General features: G+C 48.6%; 2 protein-coding genes across 2 annotated transcripts in view; one reads left to right on the plus strand and one right to left on the minus strand.

Moving 5' to 3' along the window:
* The window catches only part of LOC143481162 (serine/threonine-protein kinase MRCK alpha-like), a 26666-nt gene extending 24049 nt beyond the window's left edge, over positions 1-2617 (plus strand). Inside the window, exons 35-36 of the mRNA XM_076979097.1 lie at positions 141-304; positions 2019-2617. Of these exons, the coding sequence (XP_076835212.1) occupies positions 141-304; positions 2019-2150 (296 nt within the window). The 3' untranslated portion in view covers positions 2151-2617. The remainder of the gene's footprint in view (positions 1-140; positions 305-2018) is intronic.
* A 1764-nt stretch (positions 2618-4381) lies between these two features.
* Positions 4382-21583, minus strand: LOC143480250 (frizzled-3-like). The gene is made up of 7 exons (XM_076977831.1): positions 21286-21583; positions 19845-20419; positions 11312-11508; positions 10021-11038; positions 7899-8047; positions 7470-7691; positions 4382-7297 (listed from the first exon to the last, which is right to left on the minus strand). Exons 2-7 carry the CDS (start codon positions 20094-20096, stop codon positions 7081-7083), a joined length of 2055 nt encoding a protein of 684 aa, XP_076833946.1. The 5' UTR covers positions 20097-20419; positions 21286-21583; the 3' UTR covers positions 4382-7080.
* Between the last annotated feature and the right edge of the window lie 62 nt (positions 21584-21645).

A 21645-nucleotide genomic window follows, 5' to 3' on the forward strand; every position in this document is an offset into this window, starting at 1 on the left:
GCGTACAAAGGGGAGTGCTTCAACTAAATCTCAACTAAAAAGTGACCAGATGGAAACGTGAGTTTTAAGATGGAGATGAGAGACAGGACTTTGAATGCTGCAGTAAGTAACTATGTGGGTCCTTGGCCTTTCTGTGGTAGGATGTTCCTCTCAGAACGGCACCGCACTGAGGCGGGAGTTCTCCAGTGGGAATTACGGCTCCTCCCAGCGGCAGGCCATGACCTCACCTTCCGAGGGCTCGCTGTCGTCAGGAGGGGGCATGGACTGTGCAGGCGATGCCCCTCTCTCCCAGTTCGACAGAGAGGTAAGTGATGTAAGCCATGAATACACGCGTGTTGGTGAGTGGTCGTGTGTGGCTGTTAGACATTTAATTAGTACCCTGGTTTTATCACTGGCAAGCTATCGAGCAGATGTTTCATCACTGATCATTTGAAGTATTGCAGACACACTGACGTGATTTGTGTGATTAGTGCGTGTTTTCTGAATCTGTGTGTGGAATATTATAAACTTGATTTCCAGAAAGCAGACGACAGGTAAACCACTGCAATTTCTTGCTTGGTTTGATTCTAATCTACACTTGGCAGTTGCTGCAGGAGTTATAACACAGGATATGGATGCGGCCAGAACTCTAATTGCCTTCTTGCCTGAAGCACAGTATTGGGTTTATGCCATCCCTGCTGTTTATACAAAGGGCAGAGCGTCCCTGTCACACGCCGAAGCTTAAAACAGTTCCTGCCCACGTCTCTCACCCCACACGCATGTGCCCAGTGACATGGAGTGGCACCGTGCCTACAGAATGAGAGCTGTTCTCCCACATGATTCACACTCACACTCTCTCTCTCTCACACACACACACACACACACACACACACACACACACACACATACACTCTCTCTCTCTCTCTCTCTCTCTCTCTGCAAGCTGTTCCCCTGCTCACGTGTGCTTGTGGGGTTGGGTGCAGGGCTTTTGGTATGACGTATGGTCAATGTGAATCTCTGTGGTGTCAGGCAGTTTCGCCCACAGGCAAGACCTCTGATGTGAAAAGGGTGTTAAGGACCTTGCTCAGTAAGATAAAGGTAACAGCCAACCGCACTCCATTACCCAGCTCCCCCTCCATCTCCATCTCGCCTCAAGTGGAACAGTTTTAGGATGCTTGGTGTTCCCAGTAGAGCTCTGCAACGGTCTTCTTTTGACTTGGGACACCTTACGTTCAGCCCAGTTCCTGCTTGGGTTTCAGATCTTGGTGATTGATGGTGGGCTTTCACCAGTTGTGGGGCCCCAGTGTCCTGTGCAGGTTGAGGTTGCCCTGGTCCACGTCATCTAGCACATGACGTAGTGGATGAGAAGATGAGCTGGAGCAGGAGTGGTGGGTCAGGGTCTCGCCTAAGAGCAGAAGCTCTGCTTTGGCGTCAAGTGATGGGTCACATGAGTCTATATACATTTATTGCAGTACATGGTGGGCACAGCTGTCATAATGATCGTCCTGTAGAAAGGAGTAATACTGAATACTCCTCAAGTTTCATTCAGTAGGTCACTGGCAAATGTAACTTGATTAGAAGCTGTCATACATTAGAACTTGGCATAGTTAATAATAGCACATCACTAGGGTGAGCAGAAATAAGATGCAGAAAAACCATCCAGGGGAAAGAAGCAGTTTGATATATGACTGTTCACTATAGTCTTTGTGAGTTATTGTCTTATTCAGGTTGTGTTTGTGTTCTCGCCTGCTGCTCTCTGGGATTCATTTGAAGCTCTCTGTAAAACTGCAGTCTAATGCCATGTGAGTCGTTAGGGGCAACAGATGGAGGTACCTGGCATCGGTTTGGACCTTGGTGTTCTGCCTTAATAACAACAGCAGCGCCAGACACCGTGCCAGGCCATTACTGTCCCCCCGCTGCAGACCGGTACACTTTTGTAACAGCAGTAAGACTACAGTTCAGATTTAGAATCAGGGGGTGAGGTCACTGTAAAAGGTTGTTGTGAAGAAATATGTGAACTTTCCTCCTCAAATCCTCAGGACTCTGATTCGCCGCGACACTCCACGGCCTCCAACAGCTCCAACCTGAGCAGCCCCCCCAGCCCATCATCCCCACACAAGAACAAGACCCGCTCGCTAGATCGCAGTGTGCACCTGGGCTGGGAGACCTGAGGCCCGGCCCAGCCATATCACCCGGTCGGACTGCACCCAAACCCCCCGGACTTGGAGGAGCTCGCTCTCCCGTTAAGTAAAAGGAAAAAAAAAAAAAACATGATGATGAGTTGACTGCTGGGATGAATTGCCTACACTATTCAGAGTGGAGTGGGTGTGTGTGTATGAATGTGTGTGAATGCAGTAATTGGGTTATTGTGTTTACACAATGCGCACATCTTCACCCCAGCCTTCTACGCCTAGCTTTGGCATCACTTTTTTAAATGACATTTTGTATAGGTAGGTGAACCAGAGCTTCATGTTTGAAGAGGACTTGCCTATACCGAGCTTTAAAAAACAAACAAAAAACAACCCTTGTCCACTACGGTCTTGTGCTAAAGAAAACCGAAACGTGTGCTTTCCCATTCTTGGGTTTTGCAGTTTCGATGTTTTTATCTGCCAATGGCAATATTGTTTTAAGCTTTTAACATATTAATAATCTATACCTCTGATAAAGACACTATTTCTCAGTTTTCTTTTAGAAACATGGTGACTTGAGAGAGCAATTAGTAATCGTAAACACTTAGAGCCACTTCTGCATTGGAGACAAGACTGTTCATGAATGTCCCAGGCCTCAGCCCTAACAGACCTCTGACCTCTAGTGCCATGTTGATCCTTTCACATGTAAAGCTCAAAATTCAGTGGAAATAGATTGAGTTTAATAATGTAAATAGTTTAAGTAGAGTATAATATATTATGAAAAAATAACACTATTTAAAAAAGTGACATGGCTATTTTCTTTTGACTTAGTGCGTCAGAAGCTTTGAACATCGATGCAACCACTTTTAATTTAATAATTTCAGTGTTGTTTTATCAAAGTATCAACAAGTATCTGGCTGGATGAACTAACTGAATAGGGAAACACTTAAATACTGCGTTCAGAAACAGTAATCAAACACCAGGCATATGCATGCGTGTGTGCGTGCGTGTGTGTGTGTGAGAGAGAGACACACGTATGACAGTATATAGTATAAGCCTAGAAACACAATAATCCCGAAATCGTTGTAGTGAATGTACTGAAGACCTTCACAGCCTTCTTCCATATCCTCTCTCTGCCTGCGCTTCATGGTTCTTTGACTGGAGCAATAATGCTGTTTCCAAAGGTTACTTTTTTTTTTCCTTTGTTAAATCTGTATTACTGTTTGTCTGTTTTTGTCCACTGTCTTATGTTCTGTTTGTTTTATTGTGTGTTTTTTATTGTAAATCCAAACTTGGCCTGAGGTTATGTGTACATATACAGTCTATATTACCACTGGTTTGGTGACCGTAAGCTCACTGCTGTGTGACATTCAGCAGTGGTAACCTGGATAAGCTGTGCAGTGCTTCACCTCACTGCTCCACCTCCAGGGCCTTTAACCCCACCTCACTGCTCCACCTCCAGGGCCTTTAACCCCACACCACTGCTTCACCTCCAGGGCCTTTAACCCCACACCACTGCTTCACCTCCAGGGCCTTTAACCCCACACCACTGCTCCACCTCCAGGGCCTTTAACCCCACACCACTGCTTCACCTCCAGGGCCTTTAACCCCGCCTCACTGCTCCACCTCCAGGGCCTTTAACCCCACACCACTGCTTCACCTCCAGGGCCTTTAACCCCACACCACTGCTTCACTTCCAGGGCCTTTAACCCCATACCACTGCTCCACCTCCAGGGCCTTTAACCCCACCTCACTGCTCCACCTCCAGGGCCTTTAACCCCACACCACTGCTTCACCTCCAGGGCCTTTAACCCCACACCACTGCTTCACCTCCAGGGCCTTTAACCCCACCTCACTGCTACACCTGTCTGCCTCCACTTCCTGTAGCTAGTAAGGACACAAATGGTGGGTCAGTGAGGGGGAAAAGGTCAGTGTTTATTTCCGATGCTAATGGAAAATCATGAAATTAATCATTAACACGGTTTCAGTGTTAAAAGCGCATCTGCAGGTGCATATTTTAATATTCAGGGAATATAGCGAATGCAAACATAGACTATCAAGCACCCCTGGATATCATATACCTCAAAGTAGTGAGGCACGCCATTCATTCAGCTTAAAGCAAACCAATGTACGAGCATGTGTATCTCATTCCTCCTGCAACACTATGAAGTGGTAATTAACTTCTACATTTGGGTGTATGTTAATTGCTATGCCTTCATCCAAGTTCCTCTTGGCAGTTTGCTTAGATCTCATGATTCCTTTTAAGAAAAGTGTAGGGTCCAGTCATTAAGGCTGTTAAAGCAATTCAAAACTGACCCAAATTTCATGTGTTTACAAAGCCAGTAATATATGTAGGGAAAAAAGACAAGGGGTAAAAGCACACATTTGATTTTGGAGAAGTATGTTTGTACATTTATGTGGAATGGGGGGAAAAAATTGATTCTGATGGTTAATCGTCCTGACATTGTCACAGTTCTATGAACACATTGTATCCTGAGCAGCAATTTGGCAAATAATGCCACCTTTTATGTCACATTTGACCTGAATATAAACTATGAGACATTGAAATTTTTTTATTAACTCCCAGATATGTAAAATGAGGACAAAGTAGTGAATATCTGCTAAGGGGGTTGAAGTGAAACCATCTCTTCTTCAGGTTTCCTGCAGTGGTGACAGTGTTCTCTTCCATTATGCAAATACAATTTTTTTTGTCACTGTGGACCAGTCCAATAAACTTGACAGAATATGCTCTGGAATAGTTGATCTGCCATATATGGTATTGTTTTGGACCTTAGCCTTTGTGGTATGGCACTGTCACATTTATTCCCACTGAATTTAAATGACCACACTCCATAATACAAGTGTAATGCAGAGTGCAGAATGCAGTTATGGTATAACACAACAGGAGACCTGTCCGGAGATGTGAACTCAGGTATGTTAGAACCAATGATTTGTTTCATTATATTGAGGACTAGTGAAAGAAGAGACCTCGGAGATGGGCTTGAGCTCAGAGACTGTTGGGCCCAACGCTGGGGTTGTTTTAGGACTGTTAGTTAGCCATGTATAGGCCAACATTAGAGGGGGTGCCTTAGTTGAACTCTGAAAAATGCTGGGCCATGTAGAGACGTATGTGGAGTAGATGTAGAGCAGATCTGAAAGATGATTGACAGCTGAAACACACCTGCATTTGAGTGAGGGTTTACTCTGCCTTGTTTAACTACTACTTCATATCATTCATTATATTTTCTAGACATTGAGGTGTTTTTTGTAAGAATATGTACAGTTTGGCATGTCAAAGGTGTAATCACTTGTTTTAAATGTTTCGAGGCTGGATTTTGCCACTTTGTTTTTTGCATATTTTATTGTTCTGTGTGGTGTGGACGTTTGGGATGTAAACAAGAGGATGACCCACCTTTTTTCCACATGCTTATTTAAAGTGGAATGTCATGGAGTTTATTTAATTAGCCACTATTCTGTTCACATTGACAACTCATAACGTGACTGATGTATTTCAATAAAATGGGGAGCTGTTACAAAACTGGATATTTACTCATCGACGTCGATGCATGTTTCTAGTAACAGATTGTGTTATGAAACTAGAAAAGGAATGAATGACAGTTAGCGTTTTTAAAATTAACTAGCAATGTTTAATTTCTTTATAAAAAATCTTAATCTTGTGTGACTCTAGAACTGGGGGGGAAAGCATCTATATACATTCAACAAAACAGCTAGCCACCTTTAAAGTGCTAAATCATTTTCCCCCTATACAAAAATTTGCCATCTGTACAACATGGACAAAGGAGTTCACTGTGAAGCTTGAGTGTACTTTGGAGACTAAAGGCAAAGATACTACAGAAGCAGTGTTAGCTGTCGAACATGGCCATTTTACAAAGCTCAGGTCCACAGTCACATTTTCAGGCACTGAAACCACAACGTTAAATCTCTTTCAACAAGCTAGAAAAAAAAACATTCAGGATAATTCCTCAGCATCTGGGCTAAGCTGCATCTTAATGAATGCTGGACTTGATGCAGCTCATTAGAAAATGTTGACCATTTAACGATATAAATAATTATTGTATGAAATTGTGTTGTCTCCCAGATTAGTGTCTGGAAGAAGGTATACAGTGTTCCACAAACACCAGCCTACAGTAGGAGTGCACATACATTGTATTCTGAAGTGACTAACCAGAAATACCAGGCAGAAGATCAGGTTCCAAAGCTTTTTGCATATAGAGTGCTTTCAAACAGGGTAGCAAAACCAGACACAGCGTTCAGTCCTCTGAGAAAAGGTGTGTGGGAGCTCTGGGCTGACGAGGTAGGTCACAGCAGACACAGGATGACCCAGCTGCTGGGGGTGAGGTCTACTGGCACACGGTCTCTGAGGAGAACTGCAGTTCAATGTAGGCGCGTAGCATACATGGATACATCACGTGGGTGTGTCCACCCTTTAACCTCTCTACCAACACGCCAGAGAAGAACACATGTTGCCACTTTCCAGAGGCACATAACGGTCAAGGTGGACAGCAACTTTGACCAAACGTTTCCTATTATTCTGCCCTTGGCTTTGGGTGTAAGGACTCGCAGGATCCAGAGAGCTGCCGGTTCTGTATCTGTTCCAGCAGCCAGGATCTCCGGCTGCTGTGAGGATGGCCTGTCCCCGCTGCCACACTGCCCTCTCTCAGCGGGGGCGGAGTCCTGCTGCTGAGCACCTTTACACTCCGTCCGTTCACAGGACCAAAAAACTTGCCTGCTCTTACACACGTTGGGTACATCATAGACCATTAGCAAACTAAATCCCGACTCTGGCCAGACTTACTAAGTGTGTAAACCATGTGAGGTCTTCGCATTAACACCTTCTGCTCCTGCAGAGCCACGAGTCTCTTGATCCAAAGAATACAGTAGAAGCGCTGAGGTCCGTGCGCTGAGTGGACGCTGGGACCAGTGTAAACAGTGTCTGTAAACAGTGTAGAAATCACGCGCTCGCTCCGTCCTCCTCCACCACACGGTTCATGCTGGAGCCGTGCGTTATGTTTGTAGGCGGAGGATTGGCTAAGTCCCGGACACTGCCGTGCTGTGACTGGCTGTCGAGCTTGTGGAGGCTGCCGTGATTGGATAACTGCTCGGTAAGGCGTGGCATGCTCCCGTACGGAGGCCGCACCTCCATGCCTCTGGGGCTGGTCGGAGTGTACCTGTGGGGGGAAAACGTTCAGACTTCTCAGAAAACACCGAGATACAAGCCTGAACAACTCACAACACAAAGATAATTACGTTATGTTCCGATGAGCTTTTCTCTGCTCCGTTCGTGGCCGCATGCATACGGACACGTTTAAAGTGTCCCATCCCAACACGCACAGTCCTCACCTGCCGTCACGAGAACGATGCAGGCTGCCGTGGTAACTGCTCATCTTGCTGTGGACGCTGCGCACGTCGTCCAGCATGGCCAGGTGGGTGGAGGAGGCGTGGGTGGAGGTGCCCTGGGTGGAGGTGCCGCGTGATTTACGGACGATGGGCGTGTTGGGGTCACGCAGCAGAGACTGGGCGAAGTCGGGCTCCTGCAGCACCTGCCGGCTCTCGTTTACCACACTGTTACCGGGGGTGGGGGAGGGGTAGACAGCATGGGAGGTAAAGGGAGAGAGCTGTAGACCTGCACAACAAGGGAGGAAACGCCTCCCCTGCAGACGACTGAGAGGACGACAACACTGTCACCATCTCAGCACAACAAGTGCATAATCGTACGTTCTCCTTGACAAACAAGCTCAGGGCAAAAGTAAAAAATAAAAATGTTCTTACTCTTTGCGTCTGCGACCATGAAAAAAACTGGCCCACTCGAAACAGGTCTTCTTGCTGCCCACCCAGAACACAGAGGGGATCCCGACCACCAGCACCATCAGGTACTTCATCAGGAAGAGAACCAGGTCGGGCCTGCTGGTCTGCTGCACCTGCACACAGACGCACACGTGCTCAGAGATCTCCTGTTAAAGCTTGTAAAAAGTTTTGAGCACGTGATTCACATACAGACAGACAGCTCTCACCTGCTGAACCTGCTTCTGTGTTTGTTAGTTTTAGTTTTGTCTTCAGTAAACCAAGCTTGCATGCACACTGTCTAGGAAAATGATGTGTGAAACTTGCTTCCCATCTGCCTGTGGTGCAATGGGATTTCTCCTCTCTTGAGACTAGACATCTCACTGTGTTCAGACTAGACTTCCAAGACTAGACATCTCAGTGTTCAGACAATTCAGTGCTCCCCATGGCACACAAAACCCCCACAATGGACAGTTCCCAATCGGGTCCTGGACATGTGGGCACTAGTCAGAACACAAACACACACACACAGGACCTCAGAAGCTGAACATCCACCCCGTGCTCAGATGTAGGATCTTCAAAGGGAACTATCCAGTGACACAGGATGAAACTGAATTCTTGAGCACAGACATGCATCTGCGACAGAGCCTCAAAATGAGGGACAGGTTGATCTGCTTCACACACACACACTGAGTTCTGGACTGAAGTATGCTTTGAAATATATATGGTTGATTTGATGATTACATGAGCCTGTTATTTTCACCAAAATTCTTTATGTTCATTTATATCTTGAGTAAATTGTAAGAACTCATCTAGAGCTCTTTATCTGGATCATCTATAATGAGTCAAGAAGCATATATTATACATACATACACACACACACACATACACTTATTATGCTGGCTAAATGACATTTTCACATCTTGCATCTACTCTGTGAATTCATTGTTTGGAAGCAGATGTCCTATAAGGGATCATCAGCTCCTGCCTGTTTGCTGCACCCTGCTTGTTTGCAGCTGCTGGAGTCGTGACTGGCAGCACCATGTCCCTCTCTGGCCACTGAAAGCCTTTTCAATTCACACGCACACGCTAGAGTTTCTCTTCAGCTGCAGAAACACACACCATGTGTCAGACCCTCCCACTCAGGTCCCTCAGACATGGACCTGTTAGGTTGGGTTTGCATGTCTGATAGGATCCTGGTTTAGTCTGACACTCCCCTGAGGTTAGACTGCAGACATATAGAGGGTAGATTTAGGGGAGACAGAGGGTAGATTCAGCTTAAGACTGGGGTTAGACTAAGATTAGACTAGGTGATTTTAGGTGTTGGATAGCCTCATTGGTCTTTGTGCACAAACCACTTTCCTCTATGAAATAGCTGAGATAATGACAGGCCATCATCACCTTCTAATTGTACTGCAACATACTGTGTGTGTGTGTGTGTGTGTGTGTGTGTGTGTGTGTGTGTGTATACTTAGGCCTCTTCTTCATTATCAACTCTATACTAAACCCACATCAAACAACTCCCCTCAGCTCTCCTCTCCAAACCGCTACAGAGCCCCGGCACACACTGGGGGCAGCAGAGCATGACCTAACAAGCCTGCAGATGAAAGAGAGCAAACGGAAACGCAGGAGAGTGACAGAGAGTCCTTTACACACACACACACACACACACACACACACACACACACACACCCACCCAGCTCAAACCAACACTCCTGCACCCGAGAGTGACAGAGGGTCCTTTTCACCCTCCTCCCCCAGCTCACACTAACACTCCCGCACCTGAAAGAAGTCTGTCCAGGTGCTCCAGAATTCAGCCAGTGAGCTCCACGTAGGCGTGTCAGGGTCGCACAGAGCTGGAGTCTATGAAGCTCAGCTAGCTAGGAGGAGTCTGGCCCGCGGGCACTGGGGAGGGGCAGGGAGGGCTAGTATTACATGTAACAGACCTACTGTGTGGAACTGTGGGTTATCACATCACACCACCTTTTCACTCAAAAATAAAAGTCCTAAACACTCAAAAGATGTCAGAACCAGGATGTGTGTTGGCCAGTGCAGGTCTTGAAATATTCAGCTGTCATTTTCATACACAGTGTGGGAGAGGTGTGGTTACCTGGTAAGGGCAGGGGATGTGATACTCCCTGCAGCGCTCCTGCACCCAGGTGGTCTCCCACACCGAGCGGTTGGCCTGCTCATACAGGTAACAGCCCACCACCGTCAGCAGGGGCACCAGGTAGAGGACAGAGAACACGCCGATGCGGATCATGAACTTCACCAGCTTGTCCTGGTTCTCCTTCTCCAGCGGGATCTCCATGCGGACGCGGTTCAGGGCCACGATGCCGGCCAGCAGCAGGGCCACCCCGAGCAGCACGTCCACGCAGAGGGGCGCCAGCAGGAACCAGCGCAGCGCGTGCACGTCGTACAGCCCGACGAAGCACACGCCGCTGATGTTGTCGCCCTCGATCTTGTTCATGGCCAGCAGGGCGACGGTGAGCACGCCCGGCACGCCCCAGGCGCAGGCGTGGAAGAGTAGCGCCTTCTTCTCGATGGCCTCGCTGCCCCACTTGGGCACGGCGGCCAGGAACCAGGTGACGGTGAGCACCACCCACCACACGCTGCCGGCCATGGTGAAGAAGTAGAGTGTCATGAAGAGCAGCGTGCAGGCCTTGTTGTGCGAGCCCTGCGTGACGGTGGAGGCTTTGAACTGGGCGGGGCTGTCCGCGTTACACGCCACGCCGTCCTCCAATAGGAAGCCCAGGAAGAACACCAGCGACACCATCATGTAGCACACGGCGTAGAAGATGATGGGCCGCTCGGGGTAGCGGAACCGCGTCACGTCGATGAGGAAGGTGAGGAAGGTGAAAAGGGTGGCGGACAGGCAGACGATGGAGACGACCCCGATGAAGTAGCGAGCGAAGGTGAGCTCCTCCCGGCGGAAGTACATGTTGGGGCAGGGGGGCGAGCAGTCGCGCACGCCCAGGAATGAGTAGCCCAGCTCGGGGTCCACCTTCAGCTCACGGGGGCACCAGAAGCCATATTCACGCTCCACAGTCTTGCTTGTTAGGTCTGTGGTGTTCGTACTGGTCAGGAGGTCCTCAGCACGAGGGTATGGCTCATCACAGTCCGGAAATCTGGGACCAGGCACACACTTAGGTTATTATTAGGAATTGCATACAGAATAGGAATTGTGTGGCTTCCGTGATCCGCTCCGATTTAAATATGCATCAGTGTATATACATAGCATCATCATTTTTTATTGTATTTTGTTACACATTACTCATTTTAACATAAAAAATGACCATGAGCTGCTGACATTTTTAGGCTAGTGTACGTTGTACTCCAGTACAAAAGGCTTCAATTCTGTTCCAGGCTAACAGGCAGCTCCCTGAGCCCTGGTCCCTTACCTGTTGCAGTCCATCTCCTCTGGCCAGGACACACCGAACATGTCCATGAGCTTCTGGCATTCCCTCCTGGAGTGGGTGCAGAGGGCGCGGCAGGGCAGGGCTACGCGGCCGTACTCGGCACACACCGGGGCGTAGAGGGCACACAGGAAAGGGCGCAGGGCCGGAGAACACTGCAGCTTCACCATGGGGTGGAAGGGCTGCGGAGAGACACAGAGTCATGCACCGACACGTACCGTCACGCACGCTGACACACGTCACGTCATCCTGACACGTATCGTCACGCACGCTGACACACGTCACGTCATCCTGACACGTACCGTCACGCACGCTGACACACGTCACGTCATCCTGACACGTACCGTCACGCACGCTGACACACGTCACGTCATCCTGACACGTACAGTCACGCACGCCGACACACACGTCACGTCATCCTGACACGTACAGTCACGCACGCCGACACACACCACGTCATCCTGACACGTACAGTCACGCACGCTGACACACATCACCCTGACACGTACAGTCACGCATGCCGACACACGCCACGTCATCCTGACACGTACCGTCACGCACGCCGACACACGCCACGTCATCCTGACACGTACCGTCACGCACGCTGACACACGCCACGTCATCCTGACACGTACCGTCACGCACGCTGACACACGCCACGTCATCCTGACACATACAGTCACGCACGCCGACACACACCACGTCATCCTGACACGTACAGTCATGCACGCCGACACACGCCACGTCATCCTGACACGTACAGTCATCTGACACACGCCACGTCATCCTGACACGTACCGTCACGCACGCCGACACACGCCACGTCATCCTGACACATACAGTCATCTGACACACGCAACGTCATCCTGACACGTACAGTCATCTGACACACGCCACGTCATCCTGACACGTACAGTCATCTGACACACGCCACGTCATCCTGACACGTACCGTCATCTGACACACGCCACGTCATCCTGACACGTACCGTCACACACGCTACATCATCCTAACACGTACCGTCACACACGCTGACACACGCCACGTCATCCTGACACGTACCGTCACACACGCTACATCATCCTAACACGTACCGTCACGCACGCTGACACACGCCACGTCATCCTGACACATACAGTCACGCACGCCGACACACACCACGTCATCCTGACACGTACAGTCATGCACGCCGACACACGCCACGTCATCCTGACACATACAGTCATCTGACACACGCCACGTCATCCTGACACATACCGTCACGCACGCCGACACACGCCACGTCATCCTGACACATACAGTCATCTGACACACGCAACGTCATCCTGACACATACAGTCATCTGACACACGCCACGTCATCCTGACACATACAGTCATCTGACACACGCCACGTCATCCTGACACGTACCGTCATCTGACACACGCCACGTCATCCTGACACGTACCGTCACACACGCTACATCATCCTAACACGTACCGTCACATCATCCTGACACGTACTGTCACGCACGTCATCCTGACATGCACCATCACACACCGCAACATACTGACACATCCCGCCTCACAATGCCTCACTCCGGCACACATGGGTATGGAGTCAGGCACTCAGCACCACACACCATTACACTTTGTTACTCAGGCAAGGAGTCACACAACTCCACACATTGCTCTCCGATTACCACAGCGCTACCACACACTGCTCTCAGATCAGGACGCAGTGTGACATCAGCCCCAGTGCATTGCCACTGACGGAGCTGTTCCTCTGCTTATCAAACACACCCGGGTGGAGTTCATAAACATAATGATGTGCACCATTTCTACAGCTTAACACTCCAATCCCTTAAATGTTGTGTGCAGCACATGCTTATTCCAGTGAAAATCCAGCTCCTAAGACCTTTTAAGCTGGCTTTACTTCAGGCGATTATCATGACAATTACACTGTCACAGACGACAATTGCAAATTGTGAAAGAATTCTTTGGTCATGAGTTTAAATTTGTGGTTTTTGAGCATGTAATCCGTCATTCTCCATGCCACTCGATTTTTATGCCTCTGTATCCAAACACAGCCTTCCGAAATCTTGTGGTGTTGCCGCATATATATTTTTTTTATAAAGCCTTGGCACTATTCTATGGGCCCTGTTGCATATGAAAGACAAAAACAGCATGTCGCAATTTTCTACCATCGTGTTTATCGCTAGACAGTATCTTCTGTATAATGTGACCAGCAGCACAGGTAAGATCGTGCAGTCCTTTTTGGCATTTGGTCAGGATTTCAGCTGCAGTGTCTCATCCAGGGTGACATGCAGTAAAGATATGAGAGAACTGGATCTGCACTGCGTAAAGGCTTTAGGGAAATATCTTCTCTGCAGATTTTTCTACAGGCAGGAAGTTGTTCCAGTACTGTAACCCAATGCCCCTTGCCCGGGGTCACCAGCCCGTGGGCGGCTCCAACTGCGCTTTTGTGTCCCTAAGGAGACAAGTGCATGCTGGGAGACAGAGCAGCTGTGGAGTTGGGTATTAATATGCAAATCTGTGGAGGAGTGAACAAAGGATTTCCACCTGGGGCCAGCCAATACACACACACTTCCTGCTGAGGTCTGGCCCTTGGTCACTGGCCTGCTGGCCTGAGTGACAGGGAGGAGATGGAAACACTCATATGCACATGCACACACCCCCAAACATTCACATCCCCAGCCACACACCCACACACACACACACACACACACTATATGACTATATGAACAATCTATCCACATCAATGGTCAATGTGAACTTCAGTCTTCCTTTTAAATGTTCAGTGCTAAATATCAATCCTTTCTAGCATATGGAGCCTCCACTAACTGAATGCTGCCTGGAGAACATGTCTGGCTTTAAGAGCGGAGTTCTAACAAAAATGACTAAATAAGATCTCAGAAATAAACATCAGCATTTATATCATGTCATGAAATATTTAGCTTGCTGCTGAAACAGATTAAAGAGCGATCAAAAGCAACATGATCATCTTACAGTCTCGGCTGTGCTGCACAGCTGCTGGAACAGCCAGGAGAGTGCTGACATTTTCTCTCATATTCTTGCTGTGTTGATTTTCTGTGTCATGCTCTGTGATCAGGAAAGAAACAAGACCGAGTCACAGACTCCTTTAAATGGGTGTAAAAGCCTGCTGCCTTTGGGCCACGCCACCTTTATGATACTCTAAGCAAAAAGCCATAGTAGCTCTGGACCTCAGACTCTGGCCTGGGTGGATCTGGATGTTTTCACCTGTGTTCACTGTATAAGACCGCTCTTACCAGGCTTTTAATATGGCTTCAGTATGTGTGTGTGTGTGTGTGTGTGTGTGTGTACGTACAATAAACACATGGCTGCTTCTACTTATGTCCACTGTTTAACTGCTGAACGTATCCAGCAAAAACGGAGTACGTGTTTGTCTCTCCTTCATGGGAGAGCTGTCCGTGTTGACCTTGTCACCAGCTCTACCAGCGCAGAGCTCCATCACCGGTGTGACCTTCTGACCCCTCCACAATCAGCAGAGGCAACACTCGGTGTCTCACGCCACTCTGCATTTGACCTTGTTACATAGACAGCAACTGGGTAAAAGGGTTTAAACCAAGAGCCCAATATAGCCAACAAAGATCTATTAGAATCCACTCTTCTCAGCTCCAGTGCTCATCTTTCAGATCCAATCAGGCCATTCTCAGTATAAACTAAGCGCAGACACCAGAGCGATGTGCAGAACTGCTGCGTTCTCCATGCGAGATGGGAGGAGCCTGCTCTGATACCACAGCAAGGCGCTGCAGGAATCGGGGATTGACACACACTACATTTGTGAAATGCAAAGACAGGCATATAATGCACTTTAATCGCCATGCCTAAAATGGTAATGGGTAATTAAAACATCTCCACACTGATTGTGAACGTTCTACAACCACGCCAGGAAGGCCAGACTGCAGAGGGGGGCCGGGTGTGTGTGGAGGGGGGTGGGCGTTTAGTTCACTTTTTTGGCAGGAGTGAAAAAGAACACATTTGCCTTTCACAGATGCCAGCAGACACTCCTCCTCAAGCAGCTCAATGGATGGATTAAGTTCCAGCTTGTTTTTTCCTCCGTCTGCTCTGTGATTTCTGTAAAGGAGCGATGCTCGGAGGTTGGTGTCAGAAGCCCATCTACGCTCTGGCCTGGGCACTGGCCGGCCCACCCGGGCACATGCACATGCATGATGTCAAAACGAAGCACTATGAGTTCCACCTGTTCCAGTACAACTGAGTGAAATATTCAGGTCAGCTATCACGTTACAGCCATTCAATGAGAGACTTATGAGTTGGAACGTGGGAGAAGTTACATAGGGATAAAAAGTGAGAGAGTTAGAGAGAGGGGAGGAGAGAGAGAGAGAGAGAGAGAGAGCACTTTCTGTAATGAGGTGTCTGCTCTGTGCTTGACTGACAAGCCCAGTAATCTCATCCTGGCTAAGTGAGATGGCTATGGGCCCTATGCAGGAACCCCCACCTCCTCTCTCCCCCTCTCCCTCTCTCTCTCTCTCTGTCAGTCTGCCTCTCTCTTCTCCTCTTTTTCTCCCTCTAGCTTTAATGCTCCTGCTACTGGAAAGGTCTGTTTGCCAAGTTTCACAGCAAGCATGTGTGCAGCTTTGCCAAGGATTAGACTGTCAAAAGAATCTGACTCTTTAGACTGAGAATCTGTCGTCTTTCCCTGCTGGGTAGAGGGTGGGTGTGTCTGGGACCTCATCAGCCCTGATTCACACACCCTTTCTGCTATATACACCAGGTAATACTGCCTGCAGAAACTTCCTAGAACTGCCACTCATTATTTCATTATTCTAGTGCACATCAGCAATTCCTGTTCACACGACATCCTACATATTCACAGCATATTTCAAGCTGATAGGTTTGACCTTAAATAAGACTGGATTCTTATATAACCAATCTCGACTTTAGCCTGTGTGTTCACGCCTCGTCCCCCTGGGTCAGACCCTCAGGGCGGGGCCGCTGCTCTCCCAAACGACAGCCACCCAGATGCGAGTGAGGTCGCCCGGCGGCCCCGTCAGGGCCGGTAAAGTGCGGCGTGCGGGACCACGCGGGAAGCCCAACGCAGCCCGGCTGGGAGAGCCACTCCATCTGCATGGCCCGGCAGCCTCAGGGCGGACTCCTCCCGACACACACCGCTGTAAAAAAAAAAAAGCCCTGCCAGCCCTGAATGGGGCGCCCCACCAAACGGAGAGTTATTTTCTTAATCTTCAGCCTTTCCTCAGTCTTAAAGAAGAAAGAGGGAGAGAAAGGACAGAGAGCTCCCACAGTGCTTTGCTCCTGTCAGTCAGCTGCACTGAATCGCCCTCAGACGAGGCCTTCCTGCGCTCCACTCCTCTCGGCACGCCATTCTTCCCCTGCCTTTACCACCAGCACTGCCATGGCAACCGCTGATGCGGAAAAAGGGCCGACTTAAAGGGGAAGGGCTTTGATGAGTCCTCATCCTCGGGGGGTCGGAGGTCGCTGGGAGAGACCACCTCCTGAGAGCGTTAATGCAGGTCCTTTTGTGGCACAATTAAGGCCCGTTTCCATAGCTACACCCTCCAGTTCCAGTTAGGTGGGGGAGGACATGCGTCGTCCATCGCACAAGGAGCGGAACTGTAAGCAGCGCCACGAGACTAAAAATACTGCAGTCGTTAGAGCTAAACGAATCGTTAAGACGAGACAAACAGGACCGTTCAAATGCCTGAACAATGAAAATGGACATGCAATATACATTCCCATGTACACCTACGTTTCTATGTTGCAGCATTTCTCCCTGGACATGCGGGCCTCTGTGCACTAGGTCCACACCTGCAAATCAGCCCCCACATCTGCTGAAGGGGACCGGTCAGAGTGGGACCAGTCCGAGTGGGACCAGTCCGAGTGGGACAGGTCAGAGTGGGACAGGTCAGAGTGGGACCAGTCCGAGTGGCATTATGTCTGACCTTCTGGTGTAGCTGTTCATTGGTCAGAGACGGGACGATGCAGGAATTTTCCAAAATGGATTAGTGTTTGGATTGTGCAGAGGGAGATTTTAATAGTTGACTGCATACAGAATGACTGAAAGTACAAACACTTTCATCAATTCCACACTCACCTCAGACCTGCTGTGCAAGCTTTCTACTGTCTAGAAATTATCATGTGTACAAGAAGCATGAATCATCATGGATAAAGTCAAGGTCATGTGAAGACCACGGGAATAAAGGGAGACTCTCAAAAGAACATTACTGGCACCAAGAAGCTTTAATTAGAAATGCGGGGCTGTAATTTAAACATAGCTGATGTCATCACTCATGACTTCACAGTGCCACATCCATGTTATCACTGATGACTTTTTATAGCTACAACAGTCACGCAGCCTTGTCATTATGAGGCACTCATAACTCGTACCCTTTAGCACAAACTAACAGTGACCTCACCCTGAACTACAGGGCACCTCCACCACATCAGCTGCAACTCATGACCCCGCCCCCAAGGCCCAGTCACCCAGACAGGCCAATCAACACTACAGTCCTACAGCTCATTAGGAGTGGGCAGGAGATGCTGAGGTGTACATCAATGTCATTTCCCCTGTACTGAAACTGCTTTGATTTGGAATGTTACAAGGCACCGAGAAGTTCATTGTAATTGGTTCTTGCTGGAAGGCAGCTGGCCAATCACGAACTCAGCAACATGCCAGTTGGATGCTACTCTTCAGCAATACCACTTCAGAAATCCCTCAACGACACAGAGCTGGAGGGTGGTGGTGGGGGTGAGTGGGTCTGAGAACCATAATGCATGATCTTAGAGTGGTGTGTAAAAAGATCTCCTGCACTGAGTCTAGTGGTCTGACTCATAGGTCAAGTATTAAAATATGTACATTAGATGTGGGTCATCTATATTTGTTTATCTTCACATTTGTTATTGCTTCATATCCTGCAGTCCGAAAAGCATCGTCTCCTTGTTTTGTTCTGCAGATGAATAAAAAGAGTTTACCACCCTAATCAGCAAATTTTACCCATGAAGGTAATGATGTAAAAGAGAATCATATTTCCCTTCATTAGTACTAATGAAAATTGCTTCATTAGCCTCAACCTCCCCCACTGCTATCTCTAATATGCAAATCCAAGAGTCTTCAGGCCGCGATCAGCTGCCCGTGCAGTACTGGCAGTGCTAGTGGAAGCCTGGGCTGGCGAGGGCGACCCAGTGACCTTCCCCTGTCTGCAGCCTGGTCACACACCTCCCTTTCTCACTAACATTATGTGCTGCTCCAGTGGGGGAGGTTTGTCTCGCAGGACTGGAGGTTCAGCTCTGGTTTCTCAGTGAACAGAACATCTCCAGAGTCCAGAGTGATGTCTACAGATCCGGGGCGTGTGAGCTGGTGGGGGCGGGGGGGACAAGGGCCTTCCTGCCACACCGCCTTAAGGGGGTGGGCCATGTGACCATGCAGGCCACGGTCGTGTGACAGTGGGCACTCTGTTGTGCCTTTAGAAGGCAGGGCAAGTGTAGGCGCCCTCCGCTGGGCTTAATTGACTGCAGTAATGGGAGAAAGAGAATCACTCAGCACCCCCAATCAATCCAGGCATTGTAGGCCTCAGCACAGATTATGAGGCAGTTAGCAGTGGTGAAGAATGTTAGCTGGCACCACTACCTAACCCCCCCCCCCCCCCCCCCCCCATACCCAGGAGAAAGCATCATTCAGCGAGGATGCTGGTCCTCAGCCAATCACAGGGTAGCATGGGTGCACTCCACTACCACCTCCGCTTTCCTTAACATTACTACCAACACAATTACATCTCGCTATTACAACCACATTTATGGATACTGAAAACAAGTCAAGATAATCATTTCAAGGAATACTGGATTTCAATTTCAGTTTCTGGTTTTGTCCCAGCAACTCCAACGTTTTGGTTTTGATGTCTGCCAAAAAAAATTCAGAATGGTACTCCACTACACAAATACAACAAAATTACAAAAGGTCAGTCGACAAGTAAATATACATATCAGTTGACTGTAAATTCATAATGAATGGCTATTACACACAGAGAAACAACATAAAAAGTGTGATTTCACATGCTATGAAACAACCCTCCAATCCAGGTTTGCCAAGGCAGCCAAGCTCATAATTATTTCCACTAAAATATGGATCCAGGGTTTAAGCTGACAAAGCATAGCAGACAGAACCAGGCCCAACCAGAGACGTGTGCCCTGCAGGTCCAGCAGTTGTGCACCTTTAAACACAAACCAACGGCTGTTCAGAGGGAGGCTCTGCCTTCCACCACACTTACAATGCAGAAAATAAATGAATACTGCTCTTCCTTACGTTTCACATTTCACCTGAAAGCTCCATTTGAAACCTACTGTATTTGCTAAGAGTTGCCTGCAGCCAACTGAGTCGGTGTAGCCTGACAAACCAGACGCTTACACAACAACAAGCTCCATGGCAACCCTGATTTTCCCCTCACCTGCCCACACGGATAAACGCGGCGATAGCGGGCGGAGCGAGAGAGTGGGCCACTTACCTCCATGGCCAGAGCAGCGGTCTGCTGGTCGTAGTGCTCCAGCAGGTTGGGCATGAAGGTGGTGTTGTAGGGAAGATCCTGGCACATGCGCAGACCAATGGGCTCACAGGTGAAGGTGCTGTGACTCTCCACCGAGTCCACGAGAATGGCCGAGTTGCACACAAACAGAGAGGATGCCAGGAGCAGCCACGGCACCACTGACCCAGTCTCACAGGCACCACGTGCAGGCACTGATAAATCCGTCGTACCCATCCTTAACTCTCTCAACACGGTGAGACCGGGAGTGGGGGTTAGTCCGGTCTTTGGGCTTAGTCCCCTCTCGACGGGTATCCACCACACCCACAGAGACGGTGAGGTGTACTGGGCAGATCAGCCACTTCCATCCCCCACTGAGGAGAGTCCTGCTCACTCAGGAGGTCTTCATGGGTGAGTCGATATGTTGACCTTCTTCCTGGGTGTGTGGACACTTTGATCAAGCACCTTGGAGATGTTCAGGTTTCCCTCGGTGCACAAGGCAATACAAGATATTGTCTTCCAGAGAAAAATTGATCTTCATGGACTCTCAAAAATGGCACCTGCGACATGAAACAACGTTATGAAATAACATTGAAAGTGAAATGGTAATACCGAAATGTGTTATAAACCTTCGGTATGCACTTCAGCTATATTATAAAAACAACTCGAAGAATTCAAATTTGCCCAAAGTCATCCAGACTTCCGACCATAACTGAAACGACGTCTCCCACTTTTCAATTGTAGCTGCACTGTAATTCGGGCGCACACCCTCCCCACCCCAGACCTCCCCACCGTGCCCGTCGTTCATGTGCTGCACCCGTGTCTCCATCATCCCTCCATCAATCTTCATCGCGATTAAACCCAATTACTGTAGCTCGCGCACACCCAAGCCCTCCCCATGGCAACACGTATGTGTCAGTGTGCGCGCACACACACACACACACACACACACACACACACACGTCCCCAGCCACAATCACCACTGCAGCCCAACATCATAGCTGCACTATTGACTGAAATGCTTCGAAATGGACACTTTTAGTACCATAAAATCTAAAATGTTACTACTACCAATAATAATCATAATACATATTGTGGTATTAATAGTCATAATTAGTACAGACTAGTACCAGACAATTCCGACTGTCATTTCACATGTCAGATAAAATAACTTGGAGTGAATGAGAACTAAAGTTTATAATTTGATGATTACGACTTAATAACGTTAGTCCAACACGTGTTGGTTTAACATACAGTTTTGATGTCATCTACGACCCGGCTGCTTACACCGAACCTTCACCCAACGTGCAGTCGCACACACCAAACCTCGGCCATTTACTAACGCCCTTACCAATTAAAATTACAATACGCACACTTGTTTCACTGACTAAACCACGACCGTGGTTAAAAATACAAACGAAACTACCTTAGGTTGACATTTTTCTTGAGCTTTTCTCGGTGTTTCTCTGTATGACAATACACCGCGTCTTCACGTCTGGGTTCCCGCAGCAGGTCCACCTCCCAACCGCGTCTTCTATGCCGAAGCGAGTCGTGGGCTATAATAAAGCCACATAGTCAAGTCCCTACTGCACACACAACACGAACGAGTTTGTCTGCCCACGGTCACGTTATGCTGGAATGGAAAACTAATCTAAATAGCGTTAATTGCCCGAAACACTCACATGAACAGCTATACTCCTGCTTGCTTTGCATATTCCAACCGAAACTCCCCCTCCCTTACGGATAGGCCCCACCCTCAACTCACTGCGCATGCCCCAGGGAGCAG

This window comes from Brachyhypopomus gauderio, chromosome 17, assembly GCF_052324685.1.
Source record: "Brachyhypopomus gauderio isolate BG-103 chromosome 17, BGAUD_0.2, whole genome shotgun sequence".
Lineage (NCBI taxonomy): Eukaryota > Metazoa > Chordata > Actinopteri > Gymnotiformes > Hypopomidae > Brachyhypopomus > Brachyhypopomus gauderio.